Source organism: Narcine bancroftii, chromosome 1 (assembly GCF_036971445.1).
Source record: "Narcine bancroftii isolate sNarBan1 chromosome 1, sNarBan1.hap1, whole genome shotgun sequence".
Taxonomy (NCBI): Eukaryota; Metazoa; Chordata; class Chondrichthyes; order Torpediniformes; family Narcinidae; genus Narcine; species Narcine bancroftii.
The window spans coordinates 443726456-443743433 of record NC_091469.1 but is presented as its reverse complement, the minus strand read 5'-3'; the positions used below and the strand labels follow the sequence as shown (position 1 = coordinate 443743433).

The following is a 16978-nucleotide window of genomic DNA, read 5'->3' as shown; positions in this document are numbered from 1 at the left end:
TGTAACAGCACTGATTCACCCCAGCTTACAAACAAATAAAGATTACACTCATTTGTTTCACACGAAGTCGACTTTCTTTTTTTTTCTGCAGACACAACATTGGATTCTTCAATTCCCCAATCACCATCTAGCCAAACCCCTCTGACCTTCCCATTGGCTCACTGTCACATGGGTGATTCTGATGCTTTCACTCTCGTCCTCCTGTGTCCGAGATCCATCACCTGTATACTGACACTTAACACACCCACGAGTGTGCACTATTACCCCTGCGCGTTGCCTCACTTACGTCATCAGCACCGGCTGGCCCCGCTCCCGACACAGGTAAGTACGTGACCGTGACAGACTATGGTTTGAAAGGTGCTGTTAAAGAAACTGTTACAAGCTGCTGGAGTTCATTTTTTAGCTGGTACTTGACTGTGTTATCGTTGTAAACAGAGAAACACAAGAACTCCAGAAGCAGGAAGAAGCCTCGACTCCTCTTTTGTACCAATTCCACATTACCCTCAGTTCCTGATCTTTTAAATTTTACCTACCTCCTCTTTAAATACCTTTAGCCTTCGCAACCCCTCTGGGATATAGAATTGCAAAGGTTCACCAGTGTCAGAAAGAAAGTTTTTAATCCTGGCATTTCTTTTCTCTTTTCAGAAGAACCGCAAACTTTCTCATTGAATTTTAAGAGAGCTGAAAATTATCCCTTTGATTTATATTTTCTCGTGGACCTCTCCCTTCTTTCGGAGAATGATTTGGACAACATGAAAATGTTGGGAATTGAGTTGAAGAGGAAAATGAAAAAGATAACTTCTGATTTCAGAATTGGTAAAAAAAAAAGTCATACACTTTGTTTTTGGCTTGAAGTCATACAAATCTCATGAAATAGAGCAAAGTGAAACAAGCAGGTTCTATGATTGTAGTAAAAGCACAAGAGTGCAGGAGGAGCTTAGCAGGTCTTGCAGCATCCAGAGGAGGTAAAGATTTTTATTTTTTAACCAAAAATATACTTCATTCACAATAAATTATTTTCAAAGTCTCCTCCCACCCTTAGTTTCATGTTCATACATTTCCATCACTGCACATTGTGACATTTATTTCTAACCTCACCATTCCCATCACTGCAACACCTTGCTATCTGTTTCCCACCCATTGATTTGGACTGCGCTTCATATGGCTGTATAGGCCAGCTTTATCCAATTTCAGATTCCTTCGCCAAAGCCTATTTTGGAGAGTACGTCCATCATATTCTGTCAATATTATGAAATATTCTGTCAAAATCCTTCTCCTGTTCTAAGCTGATCAGGCAGGTGTCTACATCCCTTACTGGACAACTGAGGTTTCCTTGCCCAGAACTGTGCAGGTCTGGTCTAAGTGGATCACCTGCCGCAGGGCAGACTAAACTTCATTGGTGATAGCTTTGGACAAGATTTTGAAATCAACATTTAACAATGATATGGTTCTCCAATTTCTGATGTCCTCCTTTTCCCCCTTCTCTTTGAAGATGAGGTTGATGAAGCCCTTTCTCATTTACATGTTACTTGGCAGGAGCCTATACTTCCAGCAGGTTTGGACCCACCCAGTCCCTCAGAGCTGTGTACAACTCAGCCAGTAAGCTATCACTTCTGGAAATTTTACTCCACCCTAAGGAATGGATTGAGCTCGTCAGCTCCCTCAGGGTAATTGACTGGTCTAGACTCTCCCATTTGCTGTCATCTAAGACCTCTATGATAGAATACAGGAAGTTCAGGGAGGCCATTCTGTCTATAGCCTTGATGTTATACAGTTCTTCATAAAAGGATCTGCCGAACCTCTGAATGCCCGACTGTGAGTATGTGACTGATCCATTCTTTTCCTTAAGGCTGTGGATCATAGATCTCCCTCAATGGACCTTTTGGAAGAAGAAGCATGAGCATATTTCATCCTGTGCCACTGTGCAATCTTTGGATGAGAAGATGATCTTGGAGGACTCCAAGGTGCATAATGTTGCTTGCCAGCTCTCAGAGTTCCTCCCTCACATCCACCCAACTGCAGAAGGAGGAGTTGCTGGAGGTCAGTTTGAAATTGGCTCATATCCTCCTGTTTCTGTCTTGCTCTCTGAACACCCTTGAGGGTAAAGGACATTGATATTCTCCTTAGTCGCTTCCAGCTCACTGGGGAGTCAAAAAAGGGTTTCATGATTCTCCAACAGCATACACTTCCTTTAGTTCCTCTATATTCTCTCTGGTCAGCAACTTCATGTTCAACTTACATGTTCCCCTGCCTATCTTCTGGTCCTTCTGTAGTAGACAGATGAACAAAAGAGACAGTTGTCAGAAAAGAACATTGATGTATTGTCAGTGGTTCTGACTGTGATGGTCTTTGACATAAAGATGATCTAAAAGCGGGTTGAACCGTCCAATCTTGACTATCTCCATCAGGAGTCTGGAGGTGCTGTCCAATCTGGTGTTGGCACTATTAATCATCCAGCTACATAGATAATGCACTTGAAGCCACCAGTGAGAAATATCAGCTTGGATACTGCCAGCAATGTTGGGAGCTGTAGGAAGATGGCCAGCCTCTCGCTCCAATGGGTGAGGCGTATACGTTGATCAGCTGGAGTAGGGTATTGTAGTACTTAAGATCCACCATGAGGAGATGCCCCCCCCCACCCCATAACCTCAGTGATTACAATGTTGTCTGCCCGCATCTAGATACCCTGAGACCAGTTGCTTGTCAATTGCACCCCTCTGACCTTGCAGACAACCCATGGGGCCATTATTGTGATCATCTCGGATAGTTCCTGTATGCAGGGGTCATCTACTGCATTCAGTGCTCTATTGTGGTCTTCGCTACATCGAAAAGACTGGATGCAGACTGGGAAGTCGCTTCACTGAGCAATAGCGGGATCTCCCAGTGGCAATCCATTTCAATTCCCTGCCCCGTTCCCATGCTGACATATCTCACCATGGTTTCATGCTCTGCCAGACAAAGACTATCCACAAATTGGAGGAAATGCACCTCATATTCTGTCTTGGCACCCTCCAACCAGCCGATATTAACATTAATTTCTCTGTTTTCCATTGTCCCTCTCCTTTCCCCCCCCCCCCACCAGTCTCTCTCCTTCTTTTATCCCAATGTTTCCTTTCCTCTCTCTCTCTTCCTCCCTTACCTTCTTTCTCCTTTCCTCCAGCTCTGCATTTACAGAGCAATCCATTCCCTTGATCAATTCTCACCTTTCCTCTCTTGTCCTATCCATGGCTTTTGCCTGTGCTCCTCCCCTTCCCTTTCTTCCCTCCTCTCCCAGCCTTTTCATTCAAATGCCTGCCTGCTTTTGCTCATTCCTTCAAGCACAAAATCTTGGCTAAATATCTTTATGTCCTTTGAATGCTGCAAGTCCTGTTGAGGTCCTCCAGCATTTCTGTGCTTTTGAAATAGAGCAAATTATTTCTCCTTATAAGTTATGGAGAAACAAATGTTTTATCAAATGCATTTCTATTGATGTATTTTAAAACTGGAGCCTTTGATGGTCTGCATGACATTTTCTTGGAGCATACTATTTAATTTTAATTTTAACGACACAGCACGGTAGTGCCACCTACGCCGCCTAATTGCACACAATTAACCTATCAACTCTGCACATTATGAGGAGTGGGGGGAAACCAGAGCTCCCAGAGAAAACCCATGAAGGTCATTGGGGGTATGTACCAACACACAATGCCAGATTTGAATCGGATTGCTAGCACTGCACCGACTGCTATGCTAACTGTGCCGTCCTGAATGATTTACTATTACCAATCATTCCTCTATAGTTTTTTAAAAAAATCATGATTAATTGTGGTTCCATTTGCTTGACTGTAAGTGTGTTCCTTTTTAGGATATGGTACAATAGAGAGCACTTCTTGCCCTGGTGGTAAAACATGTGCTGGTCGATCTCGCTTCAAAAATTTGGTGAGGCTGACTAACAATAAGTCAGAGTACAGCAAACATGTTAGCAAGCAGACCATCTCAGGAGGACTGAATTCTCCAGCAGAAGCCGCAGATGCTATAATGCAGGCGGCTATCTGTCGGGTAAGTGAAGACATTTCAACATTTAAATCTTAGACCAATTTCTTGTAATTTTTGCCACACATGCTGGTGGGAATTTCTTGGCAAGTGTGATTATACATAGAAATGCTGGAGGAACTCAGCCGGCCTTTGCAGCATCCAAAAAAAGCGAAGATAAATTTCTCCAAGCGCTCAGGCAGGCCTGAAACATCGGTAATATATCTTTGCTTATTTGAATGCTAAAAAGACCGACTGAGATCCTTCAACATTTCTGTGTTTTTACTACAATCACAGCATCAGTAGACTTACGTTTCAAACATGATTGTACAGCCAATGCTTTTAAATCACCAATTGAGTACCAGACTTTCTGCTCTTGAGCAGTACTTCCTGTGAGCAATCTGTGGGAGTTCCCTAAATACCTGACACAGCCAAAACATACTGCACTAACACAATAATCTTCATTGGAGCAATACACAATCTGCTGGAGGAACTCAATGGGTCGGGCTGCATCAGTGGGAGAAAAAGAATGGTCGCCATTTCTTTTTCTCCCATTGATGCTGCTTAACCCACTGAGTTCCTCCAGCAGATTGTGTTTGGCTTCAGATTGCATCATTTGAAGTCTCGTGTGTATCTCCTTCACTTAGATTGAACATTCAGCTGAATCCGCACTATCTGGAATAGAACAAAGATTTATAGAAGAAAAAGGCAAATTAACAAGACGTTTAACTCATAATCTGGAATAGTTAGAAAGGAAGATACAAAATAATATCAAAAAAGACACTAAAAGTTTTTCAAGTATATTAAGAGTTAAAAGAAGTGGCAGTAGATATAGGACTGATAGAAAATGACACTGCAGAAACTGTAATGGGAGACAGGGAGATGACAGAGGAACTGAATGAGTATTTTGCATCAGTCTTCACTGTGGAAGACATTAGCAGTATACCTGATTTTCAAGACTTTAAGGGGAGAGAGTGAGAGCAGTCACGATCACCAGAGAGAAGGTACTTTGGAAACTGAAAGGTCTAAGGGTAGTCACCGGGACCAGATGGAATTGTGGAAGCATTATTATTTTTTTTTTTAAATTTTTTATTTTTCACACCATAAATCACATTAGCCATGATACACACTTTTTCTTTTTCACACATATACAGTGACTTTTTCTCCCCCCCACTCCCTCCTCCCAAGCCACCCCCCCACCCCCCCCCATCCATTTTAGGTATACAATCTAGGTTACATTAAACCAATCAGACAATTTTGTCATTCAACAAAAATACACCAGAAATTCTACTGAGTCCATTCTTTTCTTTCCTTCTCCTTCCATCAACTTAGGTAATGTTTGTCCCCGGTAGGTTTTCGCTATTGTATTTAATGTAAGGCTCCCATATTTGTTCGAATATTTCAATATTATTTCTTAAACTATATGTTATTTTTTCTAATGGAATACATTTATTCATTTCTATATACCATTGTTGTATTTTCAAATTATCTTCCAATTTCCAGGTTGACATAATACATTTTTTTGCTACGGCTAGAGCTATATTAACAAATCTTTTTTGTGCATCCTCCAAATCAATTCCAAATTCTTTGTTTTTTATGTTACTTAGGAGAAAGATCTCTGGATTCTTTGGTATATTGTTTTCTGTTATTTTATTTAATATCTGATTGAGATCTTCCCAAAATTTTTCTACTCTCTCACATGTCCAGATTGCATGAATTGTTGTTCCCATTTCTTTTTTACATCGAAAACATCTATCAGATACTGTTGGGTCCCATTTATTTAACTTTTGAGGTGTAATGTATAGTCTGTGTAACCAATTATATTGTATCATACGTAGCCTCGTATTTATTGTATTTCTCATCGTTCCAGAACATAATTTCTCCCATGTTTCCTTTTTTATCTTTATATTTAAATCTTGTTCTCATTTTTGTTTAGTTTTACCATTTGTTTCCTCATTCTCCTTTTCTTGCAGTTTAATATACATATTTGTTATAAATCTTTTGATTAACATTGTATCTGTAATCACATATTCAAGGTTACTTCCCTCTGGCAAACTCAAATTGCTTCCTAATTTATCCTTCAAGTAGGATCTCAGTTGGTAATATGCCAGCGCTGTATCTCCAGTTATATTGTACTTATCTCTCATTTGTTCAAAGGATAAGAATCTACTTCCTGAAAAACAATTTTCTATTCTTTTAATCCCTTTTTTTCCCCATTCTCTAAAGGAAAGGTTATCTATTGTAAAAGGGAGCAACTTATTTTGCGTCAATATTAGTTTTGGTAATTGATAATTTGTTTTATTTCTTTCTACATGAATCTTCTTCCAAATATTGAGGAGATGATGTAATACTGGAGAAGTTCTATGTTGTACCAATTTTTCATCCCATTTATATAATATGTGTTCAGGTATCTTTTCCCCTATTTTATCTAATTCTAATCTCGTCCAGTCTGGTTTTTCCCTTGTTTGATAAAAATCTGATAGGTATCTTAATTGTGCGGCTCTATAATAATTTTTAAAGTTTGGCAATTGTAAGCCTCCTTGTTTATACCATTCTGTTAATTTATCTAGTGCTATCCTCGGTTTCCCCCCTCTCCATAAAAATTTCCTTATTATTTTCTTTAACTCTTTGAAGAATTTTTCTGTCAGTTGTATTGGCAATGCCTGAAATAAGTATAATATCCTTGGAAAAATGTTCATTTATATACAGTTTATCCTTCCTATTAGTGTTAGTGGTAAATCTTTCCAATGCTCTAAATCGTCCTGTAATTTTTTCATTAGTGGATAATAATTGAGTTTATATAATTGGCCTAGATTTTTGTTTATTTGTACACCTATGTATCTTATTGCCTGCATTTGCCATCTAAATGGAGATTCCATCTTAAGTTTTGAGAAATCCGCATTATTCATAGGCATTGCTTCATTTTTATTTATGTTTATCTTGTAACCCGACACTTCTCCATATTCCTTCAATTTCTTATATAATTCTTTTATTGATAGTTCTGGTTCTGTTAAGTACACTATAACATCATCTGCAAATAGACTGATTTTATATTCCTTGTCTTTTATTTTTATTCCTTTTATATTATTATCTATTCTTATCAATTCTGCTAGTGGTTCTATAGCTAACGCAAACAATAAAGGTGATAGTGGGCATCCCTGCCGCGTTGACCTGCTTAAGTTAAATTGCTTTGATACATGTCCATTTACTGTCACTTTCGCTAACGGTCCCTTATATAATGCTTTAATCCAATTAATATACTTCTCCGGTAAACTGAATTTTTGCAATACTTTGAACAAATAATTCCATTCTACTCTGTCGAAGGCCTTCTCTGCATCTAAAGCAACTGCTACTGCAGGTGCTTTATTTCCTTCTACTGCATGAATTAAGTTAATAAATTTACAAATATTGTCTGTTGTGCGTCTTTTTTTGATAAATCCAGTTTGGTCTAAATTTACCATTTTCGGTACCTGTTCTGCTAATCTGTTTGCTAATAGTTTAGCTATTATCTTATAATCTGTGTTTAGCAAAGATATTGGTCTATATGACGCTGGTGAGAGTGGATCTTTCCCTTGTTTTAGTATTACTGTAATTATTGCTGTTTTACATGAATCTGGTAAGCTTTGTGTTTCATCAATCTGGTTGATTACATCCAGGAGGGGCGGAATTAATAAGTCTTTAAATGTTTTGTAGAATTCTATTGGAAATCCATCCTCTCCTGGTGCCTTATTATTTGGTAATTTTTTTATTATCTCTTGTATTTCTACTGTTCCAAATGGTTCTGTTAATTTATTTTGTTCCTCTATTTGTAGTTTTGGTAGTTCAATTTTAGTCAAAAATTCATCTATTTTCCCTTCTTTCCCTTCATTTTCAGTTCGGTATAATTGTTCATAGAATTCTCTAAAGTTTTCCTTAATTTCTTTTGGGTTATATGTAATTTGTTTGTCTTTTTTCCTTGATGCCAATACCATTTTCTTAGCTTGTTCTGTCTTAAGCTGCCATGCTAGGATTTTGTGTGTTTTTTCACCCAGTTCATAATATTTCTGTTTTGTCTTCATTATATTCTTCTCTACCTTATATGTTTGTAATGTTTCATATTTTATTTTTTTATCCGCCAATTCTCTTCTTTTAGTTGTATCTTCCTTCATTGCTAATTTTTTTTCTATATTTACTATTTCCCTTTCCAACTGCTCTGTTTCCTGATTATAGTCCTTCTTCATCTTGGTTACATAACTTATTATTTGCCCTCTAATGAATGCTTTCATTGCATCCCATAGTATAAACTTATCTTCCACTGATTCCGTATTTATTTCAAAATACATTTTTAATTGTTTTTCAATAAATTCTCTAAAATCCTGCCTTTTAAGTAGCATGGGGTTTAATCTCCATCTATACATTCTTGGAGGGATGTCCTCTAGCTTTACTGTCAATGTTAAGGGTGAATGGTCCGATAGTATTCTAGCTTTATATTCTGTTTTTCTTACTCTATCTTGCATACTAGCTGATAACAAAAATAGGTCTATTCTTGAGTATGTTTTATGTCTAGCCGAGTAATATGAATATTCCTTTTCTTTTGGGTTTTGTTTCCTCCATATATCCAAAAGTTTCATTTCTTGCATTGATTTAATTATAAATTTGGTTACTTTATTCTTTCTGTTAATTTTTTTCCCAGTTTTATCCATATTTGAATCCAAATTCAGGTTGAAATCCCCTCCTATTAGTATGTTCCCTTGCGTATTAGCTACCTTCAAAAAGATATCTTGCATAAACTTTTGGATCTTCTTCGTTAGGTGAATATACATTAAGTAGATTCCAAAACTCCGAATATATCTGACATTTTATCATAACATATCTCCCTGCTGGATCTATTATTTCCTCTTCTATTTTAAATGGCACATTTTTACTAATTAATATAGCCACTCCTCTTTCTTTTGAATTATACGATGCTGCTGTTACATGTCCTACCCAATCTCTCTTTAATTTCTTGTGCTCCAATTCAGTTAAGTGTGTTTCTTGGACAAATGCTATATCAATTTTTTCTTTTTTCAGTAAATTTAGTAGTTTCTTCCTTTTAATTTGGTTATGTATTCCATTAATATTTAAAGTCATATAGTTCAACGTAGCCATTTTATACTTTGTTTATCTTCCCTTTCCGTTTTTCCATCATTACCTTTCCTCCTTTTCCATTTCTGTTTTCTTATTTTAAACCCTTTATAAGACAACATTCCTAAAACATCAAACTTTTTCCTTATTCTCCTATTTATACCTTCTTTAGCCCCAATCTCCCCTTCCCCTCCTGAGTTGTCCTTTATCCCTTGTCGGACAACCACATCTCCCCTCTCCATTTGGGTTTGCAAATTCACTCGCAAGCGTCAACTGATTTTGCAGTGACCGCTATTCCCCCCCACCCAGCCCCCCCCAGAAAAGATTTCACTTTTCATATGTAACAAAGGTCACTCTTTTAATTCCCTCCTTATTCTCTCTATTCCATTATCTTCCCTTATTAATTCTTGTCTATACTATCTATATTTTTCTCTAAGTACAGTTACATTCACGTATGCACATTATACCTATACACTCTTATACCTCTTTACCCACATACATATCAATCGTGATCATTTTTACTCTCATTACACGTCTTCATCCCTCAGTCTATTTTGTAATTGTTCTGCAAATTTTCGTACTTCTTCTGGATCCGAGAATAGTCTGTTTTGCTGTCCTGGAATAAATATTTTCAATACCGCTGGATGCTTTAGTATAAATTTATACCCTTTCTTCCATAAAATCGCCTTTGCTGTATTGAACTCCTTTCTCTTCTTTAGGAGTTCAAAACTTATATCTGGATAAATGAAGATTTTTTGCCCTTTATACTCCAGTGGCTTGTTGCCCTCTTTTACTTTTTCCATTGTCTTCTCCAGTACCTTTTCTCTTGTAGTATATCTTAGGAATTTTACTGAAATAGATCTTGGTTTTTGTTGTGGTTGTGGTTTAAAGGCCAATGCTCTATGTGCCCTTTCTATTTCCATTTCTTGCTGTAGTTCTGGACATCCTAGGATCCTAGGGATCCAATCTTTTATAAACTCCCTCATATTCTTGCCTTCTTCATCTTCCTTAAGGCCCACTATCTTTATGTTATTTCTTCTGTTATAATTTTCCATTATATCTATTTTTTGAGCTAACAGTTCTTATGTCTCTATAGCTTTTTTATTAGATTCATCTAATTTCTTTTTTAAGTCCTCTCCCTCCATTTCTGCTGCTACTGCCCGCTCTTCCATCTTGTCCATTTTCTTTCCCATTTCTGTTAAGGTCATATCTATTTTATTCATTTTCTCTTCTGTGTTGTTTATTCTTCTTCTTAAATCATTAAATTCCTGTGTTTGCCATTCTTTAAATGACTCCATGTATCCTTTAATAAGAGAAAGTATATCCTTTATCTTGCCTTTCCCTTCTTCTTCTATTTCACTGTACTCTTCCTCTTCTTCTTCCTCTGGGTTGGCCATCTGTTGTTTCTTTGTTGCCCTTTTCTTCTCTTCTTTCTTGTTTCCATTGTCTTTTGTGTTCTCTTCTAGCTGCAGGTGTTCTGCAGCTGTCGTTGCCGGCTGTGGAGATCGACTCCCCAGCTGGTCCCCCCTCCCGTCGGTGTGTTTTTTTTCATGCGCGGTTGCGCACTTTTACTCGACTCAGCGAGCCATTTTTGTAGTCCAATTTCTACTGACCTGAGGGAGCGGGTTTCTCTCTCCACCGCGGCCTCTTCGAACAGGTAAGGCCTTCTCCTTCTTCCTCCGTTGTCTTCTCTTCCTCTCTTCTTACCGTTGATTTCGATTTTTCTTTTTTTGTCGCCATCTTCTTTCCACCTTTATATTCACTTTTCTTTAACTTTTATTTCTGTGTCTTTGTGTTTTCCTTTGTTTTTCCCAACTTTTCTGGAGAGGGCTGGAGTTCACCATCCGGCCACTACTCCATCACGTGACTCCTTTCAATTGTGGAAGCATTATTGATGATCTTCTAAGAATCAACAGATTCTGTCATGGTTCTGGAGGACTGGAAAATTTCAAAAGTCTCTCCACTATTTTAAAAGGAATGGAGGCAGCTGAAACAAAATTATTGCCCTGTTACCCTAACATCAGTGGTTGGGAAGTATTTGGAATTGATTGTCAAGGATGAAGTAACGGACTACCTCAAGGTGCATGACAAAATAGGCCAAAGTCAGCATGGTTTCCTTAAGGGAACATCTTGCTTGACAAACCTATTGCAATTTTTGGAGGAAACCACAAACAGGCTGAACAAAGACATGCAGTGGATGTTGTACATTTGGATTTTCAAAAGGCCTTTCACAAGGTGCTGCAGACGAGGCTGCTTAACAAGATGAGAACTCATGAAATTACAAGGAAGATACTAGAATGGGTAGAACCATTGGCTGATTGGCAGGAAACAGAGAGTGGGAATAAAGGAATGGCATTGTTATTGTAGTGGTTAGCAAGTGCCAGTGATCTGGGTTCAAATTGGCACAGTCTGCAAGGGATTTGTACCTTCTCCCCATGTCTGCGTGGGTTTATTTCGAGTGCTCCGGTTTCCTTCTAACCTTCCAAATGTACAGGTGGGTTGTAGGTTAATTGGGTGTATTTGGATGGCATGGGCTCATTGGCTGGAAGGGCCTGTTACCGTGCTGCATATCTTAAAAGTGATCCTATTCTGGTTGGTTGCCCATCACTAGTGGAGTTCCATGGGGGGCAGTTTTGGGGCAACTTTTTTTGACATTGTACATTAATGATTTGGATTGTAAAATAAATGTTGTGGCTAAGTTGGCAGATGATACAAAGATAGGTGGAGGGGCAAGTAATGATGAGGAAATGGAGAGGCTGCAGTGAGCCTTAGATTAAGAGAATGGACAAAGAAGTGGCAAATGGAATACAATGTTAGAAAGTGCACGGTTATGCACTTTGGTAGAAGGAATAAAATGGAAATTACGTGGATCAGGACAAAATTTAAAATTTGGAGGTCCAAAGGGAATCCTCATACAGGATACCCTAAAGATTAACCTCCAGGTTGAGTTAATGGTGAAGAAGGTGAATGCAGTATTGGCATTCATGTCAAGAGGAAAAGGATATAAGAGCAGGGATAGGATGCTGAGGCTTTATAAGGCACTGATGAGTATGGGGTACAGTTTTCATCTCCTTATTTAAAAAAGGTTGTGCTGGCATTGGATAGGGTTCAGAGAAGATTCACTAGAATGATTCCTGAAATGAAGGAATTAGCATATAAGGAATATTTGATGGCTCTAGGACTATACTCCTTGGAGTTCAGAAGAATCCACAGGAGGGACCTCATGAAAGCATTTCAAATATTGAAAAGCTTGGACAGAGTAGATGTGGCAAAGTTGTTTCATATTGTAAGGAAATACAGGACAAAAGGGCTCAACTTCAAGATTAAAGTTTAAAAGAGAGATGCATAGGAATTTATTTAAAAGCACAGAGATGCTGGAGGAATTCAGCAGCATTTATAGGTGGTGAAGATATATTATCGACATTTCGGTCCTGAGCCCTTCCTCATCATCAATCACCATCAATTCAGCCGTCACTACATTATCCTCCATTACCCATACATCTTGCCCTGGCCTCTTCCGCCCCGAACATGCAACAAGGACAGAATTTCCCTTATCCTCACCTACCAGCCCACCAGCCTCTGCACCCATCATATCATCCTCCGCCATTTCCGACATCTACTACGTGATCCCACCACCAGACACATATTCCACTTTCCTCCCCTCTCTGCTTTCTGCAGGGACCACTCCCTCCATGACTCCCTCATTCACTCCTCCCTTCCCACCTATCGTCCCCTTGGCACCTCTCTCTCTGATTGCAGGAGGCGTTCCACGTATGCCTACACCTCCTCACTCACCATAATTTGGGGCCCCAAAAAATCCTCCCAAATAATGAAGCAACACTTCATTTATGAATCAGCAGGAGTCACCGACTGTATCCGGTGCTCCTGTTGTGGTCTTCTTGACATCAGAGAAACTGGATGCAGACTAGGATATCGCTTAATTGAGCACCTTGGCTCTGTCCACTGCAATAGCACTCATTTCAATTCCCTGCCCCATTCCCTTGCCAACATGTCTGCTATGGCTTCATGCACTGCCAAACTGAGACCACCTCAAAATGGAGGGATAATCCCTCCAAATTGCATTAACATCAACCTCTCCGGTTTCTGTTAGCCTCCACCCCCCCTTCAACTTTCCCTATCTCTCTCCTCATTCAATTAACATCTTTTGTCTGTGGGTCTGTACTACTCCTCTTCCCATTCTTCCTTTTTCCCCCACCTTTTTAACACCGACACCTGTCTCTTTTTAATCATACCTTGAGGAAGGACTCAGGCCCAAAATGTCAGTAATATACCTTTACCTCCCATGGACACCATGAGATAAGTTGAGTTCCTCCAGCATTTCTATGTTTTTACTACAATCATACCATATGCAAACTTTCATATTTCAGAGGAATTTCTTTAGCCAAAGAGTGGTGAACCTCTGGAATTTGGTACCACTGGCAGCTGTGGATGCTGGGTCATTGGGTGTATTTAAGGCAAAGATTGATAGGTTTCCAAATAGGGTATTAAAAGTTATGGAGAAAGTCAGGTGAGTGGGGCTGAGAGGGGGAGTGGGTCAACCTATGATGGAATGGCAGAGTGGATTTGATGGGCTGAATGGCCCACTTTTTCTCCTGACGATGTTATGGACATTTCTGTCTCATGAGAAGAGATTGAATAAATAGGCTTGGCCTCCATTCTTCAGAATTAAATAGAGTAAGAAGTGACCTCATTGAGGCGCACAAAGTTCAGAGAAGGATTGAAGCGGTAGATCAGGGGAGGATAATTTCCCTACCTGACGCATCTTGAATGTGGAGCTATAGTCTCACAATAAGTGGATGTCATGAGGACTGAAAGGAGAAGAAATTACTTCACTCAGAGGATAGTGAAATTGAAATTCTCTGTTTCGGAGCTGTGGAGATTGTCACCAATTGAACTAAAAACAGAAGGTAGATTTACGGATATTTCAGGAATAAACAATATGAGGAAAAGAGCAAAAAATGTTATTGAGCTCAGCTATGAATTGAATGCATGTGGGATATGGGATTTGAGGGGCAGAATAGGCTCTGCAAGCTGCAACTTCTTGTGCTGTTCTGTTCTTACATGCAGAGCTATGCCAATATACAATGATCAAGTTTGAAGGAGCTTGCACCAATCTCATCTACAACACTTGTATGCTGCTGAGACATGAAAGTTAAATGAATTAATTTCTGATGAAAGGGCATGAATCTGAAATATTTGTCCCATTTCACTTTCTAGGGGCCTGTGGAACATTCCCTGCATTTTCTGTTGTATTGTGCAATTCAATTATCATTTATCAGGTGGCATAGCGGTTAGTGCAATGCTGTTACAGGCTCGAATCTGGCACGGTCTATTAGGAGTTTGTACATTTTCTCTGTAACCTGTGTGAGTTTTTTTCGTCTGCTCCATTTTCTTCCCCCATAAAAACATCAGGGGCTGGTAAGTTAATTGGGTGTAATTGGGCAGCATGGGTTTCATGGGCCGGAAGGACCTTCTACTGTCCTATATCGTTAAAACTAAAATTAAATTTAAATTTCTCCAAGAGAGAAGTTGATTTTGACTTTTTGGCTCTTGCCTTGCAGATGGTCCCAGTTTACTCTTCTCCTCCCCCTCTTCCTTCTTTTGACTCTTCATAAAAGATTGCTCTTTGACCAACTTTCAGAAACTTATTTGAATGGATGCCAATTTTTGTGAGATTATGTCCCCACGAGTTTTCTGACACATTTTGAGATAAAAGAAACTCTTTCCATATCCTTCTGGGGATTTTAATACCAAGTATTTGTTCAACTAAAAAAAGTTACATCTGTGCCTCTTAAATTAATCTTGGCAAATTGGCTTCTGAAGCTTGGCCTCAGGACTTTCCAGTGGGAGTAACCCCTTTTGTTTTGTGAGCTGGAAGAGAGGATTGCAACTTGTGCAAGCAAATAGAAATCTTAAAAAAAACATTCAAAATTATTCAGCATATTCTCTTCTTCCAGTACTCGTAGGCCTAAAGGTCATGGGAACGGTGGTATAGAAATGGATTGGGAATTCAAAGGAAGGGACTGAAGATCCGGAGTCAAAACAGTAAATCCACAATGAATGAACAAGCTGCTGGTATACAGTGGGTCAGGCAGCATCCATGGAGAGAAATGGTCAGTCATTGTTTCAGGTCAGGACTCTTACTAAAGACACTTTTCTTGAGTTAAAGGAAGGTCCAATTTACATACCAGACACTCAGTTTTCCAACAACTTAAATCAGCTGTTGGTCCTAATGCAGGGTCTTGATAAAGGGCCCAATCTGAAATATTGAGTCACCATTCTTTCCATTCACATATTGACTGGGACTCCCATACTGTCAAAGGGCTGGATGGGTTGGAGTTTGTCAAATGTGTTCAGAAAGTTTCGTTACTTAATATATAGAGGTCATAATGAGAGAGAGTACTATACTGGTTCTCCTATTGGGGAATGGGACAGGACAGGTGATGTAAGTGTGAGTAAGGGAACACTTTGAATCTCATGATCACAATGCCATTAGTTTCAAGATAATTATGGAAAGGGATAGGTTTTGGTCCTTGGGTTGAGATTTTACTGGACCTTTGACATCCTCATCAGAAGACCACAGTAAGTGTGGATTGGTAACAACATTTCCTCCTCAATAACAATCAACATACGTGAACCTCAAATATGTGTGCTTAGCCCACTGCTTTACTCTTTCGACACCCCTGACTCTGTAGCTAGCCATAATTCAAAGCTATCTGCAAATTTGCTGATGGCACCATGGATGTTGACAGAATCACAGACTGCAATGAAGAGGTGTACAGGAGTGAGATAGATCAGCTTGTTGAGCGATATCACAACAACCTTGCATTCAACATGATCAAAACTAAGGAATTGATTATGAACTTGAAAAAGGGGAAATCAGGAGAACACAAACCAGTCCTCATCAAGGGGTCCGGAGCAGAGAGGGTAAAGAACTTCAAATTCCTGGGTTTGGACATCTCAAAAGATCTATCCTGGGGTCAACATGGTGATGTAATCATAATGAAGGCTCACTACTGGCTATATTTCTTTAGGAGTTTGAAGAGATTTGGTATATTATCAAAGACTCTTGCACATTTCTACAGATGTACCATGGATAACATTCTGACTGGTTGCATCACTGTCTGTTATTGAGGTGCCGATGTACAGGACAGAAAAAGGCTACAGAGGGTTGTAACCTTGGCCAGCACCATCATAAGATTATTCTTCTCTCCATTAATAACATCTACAAGAGGCAATGCCTCTAGAAAGCAGCCTCTATCATTATGGACCCTCACTTTTAGTAAGGCCTTTGACAAGGTCCCAGATGGGAGACTGGTTCAGAAGGTTCAGACACTAGGTATCCATGGAGAGGTTGTAAACTGGATGGGAGAAGACAGAGAGTGATAGTAGATGATTGTTCCTCAGACTGACTGGAACCCTATGATTAGTGGTGTGCCTCAGGGATCTGTGTTAGGATCATTGTTGTTTGTTGTCTATATCAATGATGTGGATGATAATGTAGTAAATTGAATCAGCAAGTTTGCTAATAACACTAAGATTGGAGGTGTTGTGGCTAGCAAGGAAGGCTTTCAAAGCTTGCAGAGAGATCTAGACCAACTGGAAAAATGGGCCACTAAGTGGCAGATGGAATTTAATATAGAAAATTGTGAGGAGTTGCCTTTTGGAAGGACTGTTATGGAATGAGTTGATAAAATTATGATAACATTTATCTTTAAAAGGTATAAATTGTGGGGTTTTAGTTTAGGTCACACTTCACGGACAGACATCTCAGTTACATTTCACAAACAAACATCTCATTTGGAATTCAAAAACCTGTGCAGGTGGAGCCTTCATGTCTGCC

General features: G+C 39.1%; 1 protein-coding gene across 4 annotated transcripts in view; it reads left to right on the top strand.

The window, feature by feature from the left end:
* Positions 1-16978, top strand: part of LOC138751743 (integrin beta-1-like) — a 178361-nt gene that overhangs the window by 64624 nt on the left and 96759 nt on the right. For all 4 annotated transcript variants that reach the window (XM_069914445.1, XM_069914444.1, XM_069914446.1 and 1 more), the window contains 2 exons: positions 646-816; positions 3845-4038. In XM_069914445.1, coding sequence (XP_069770546.1) covers positions 646-816; positions 3845-4038 — 365 coding nt within the window. The remainder of the gene's footprint in view (positions 1-645; positions 817-3844; positions 4039-16978) is intronic.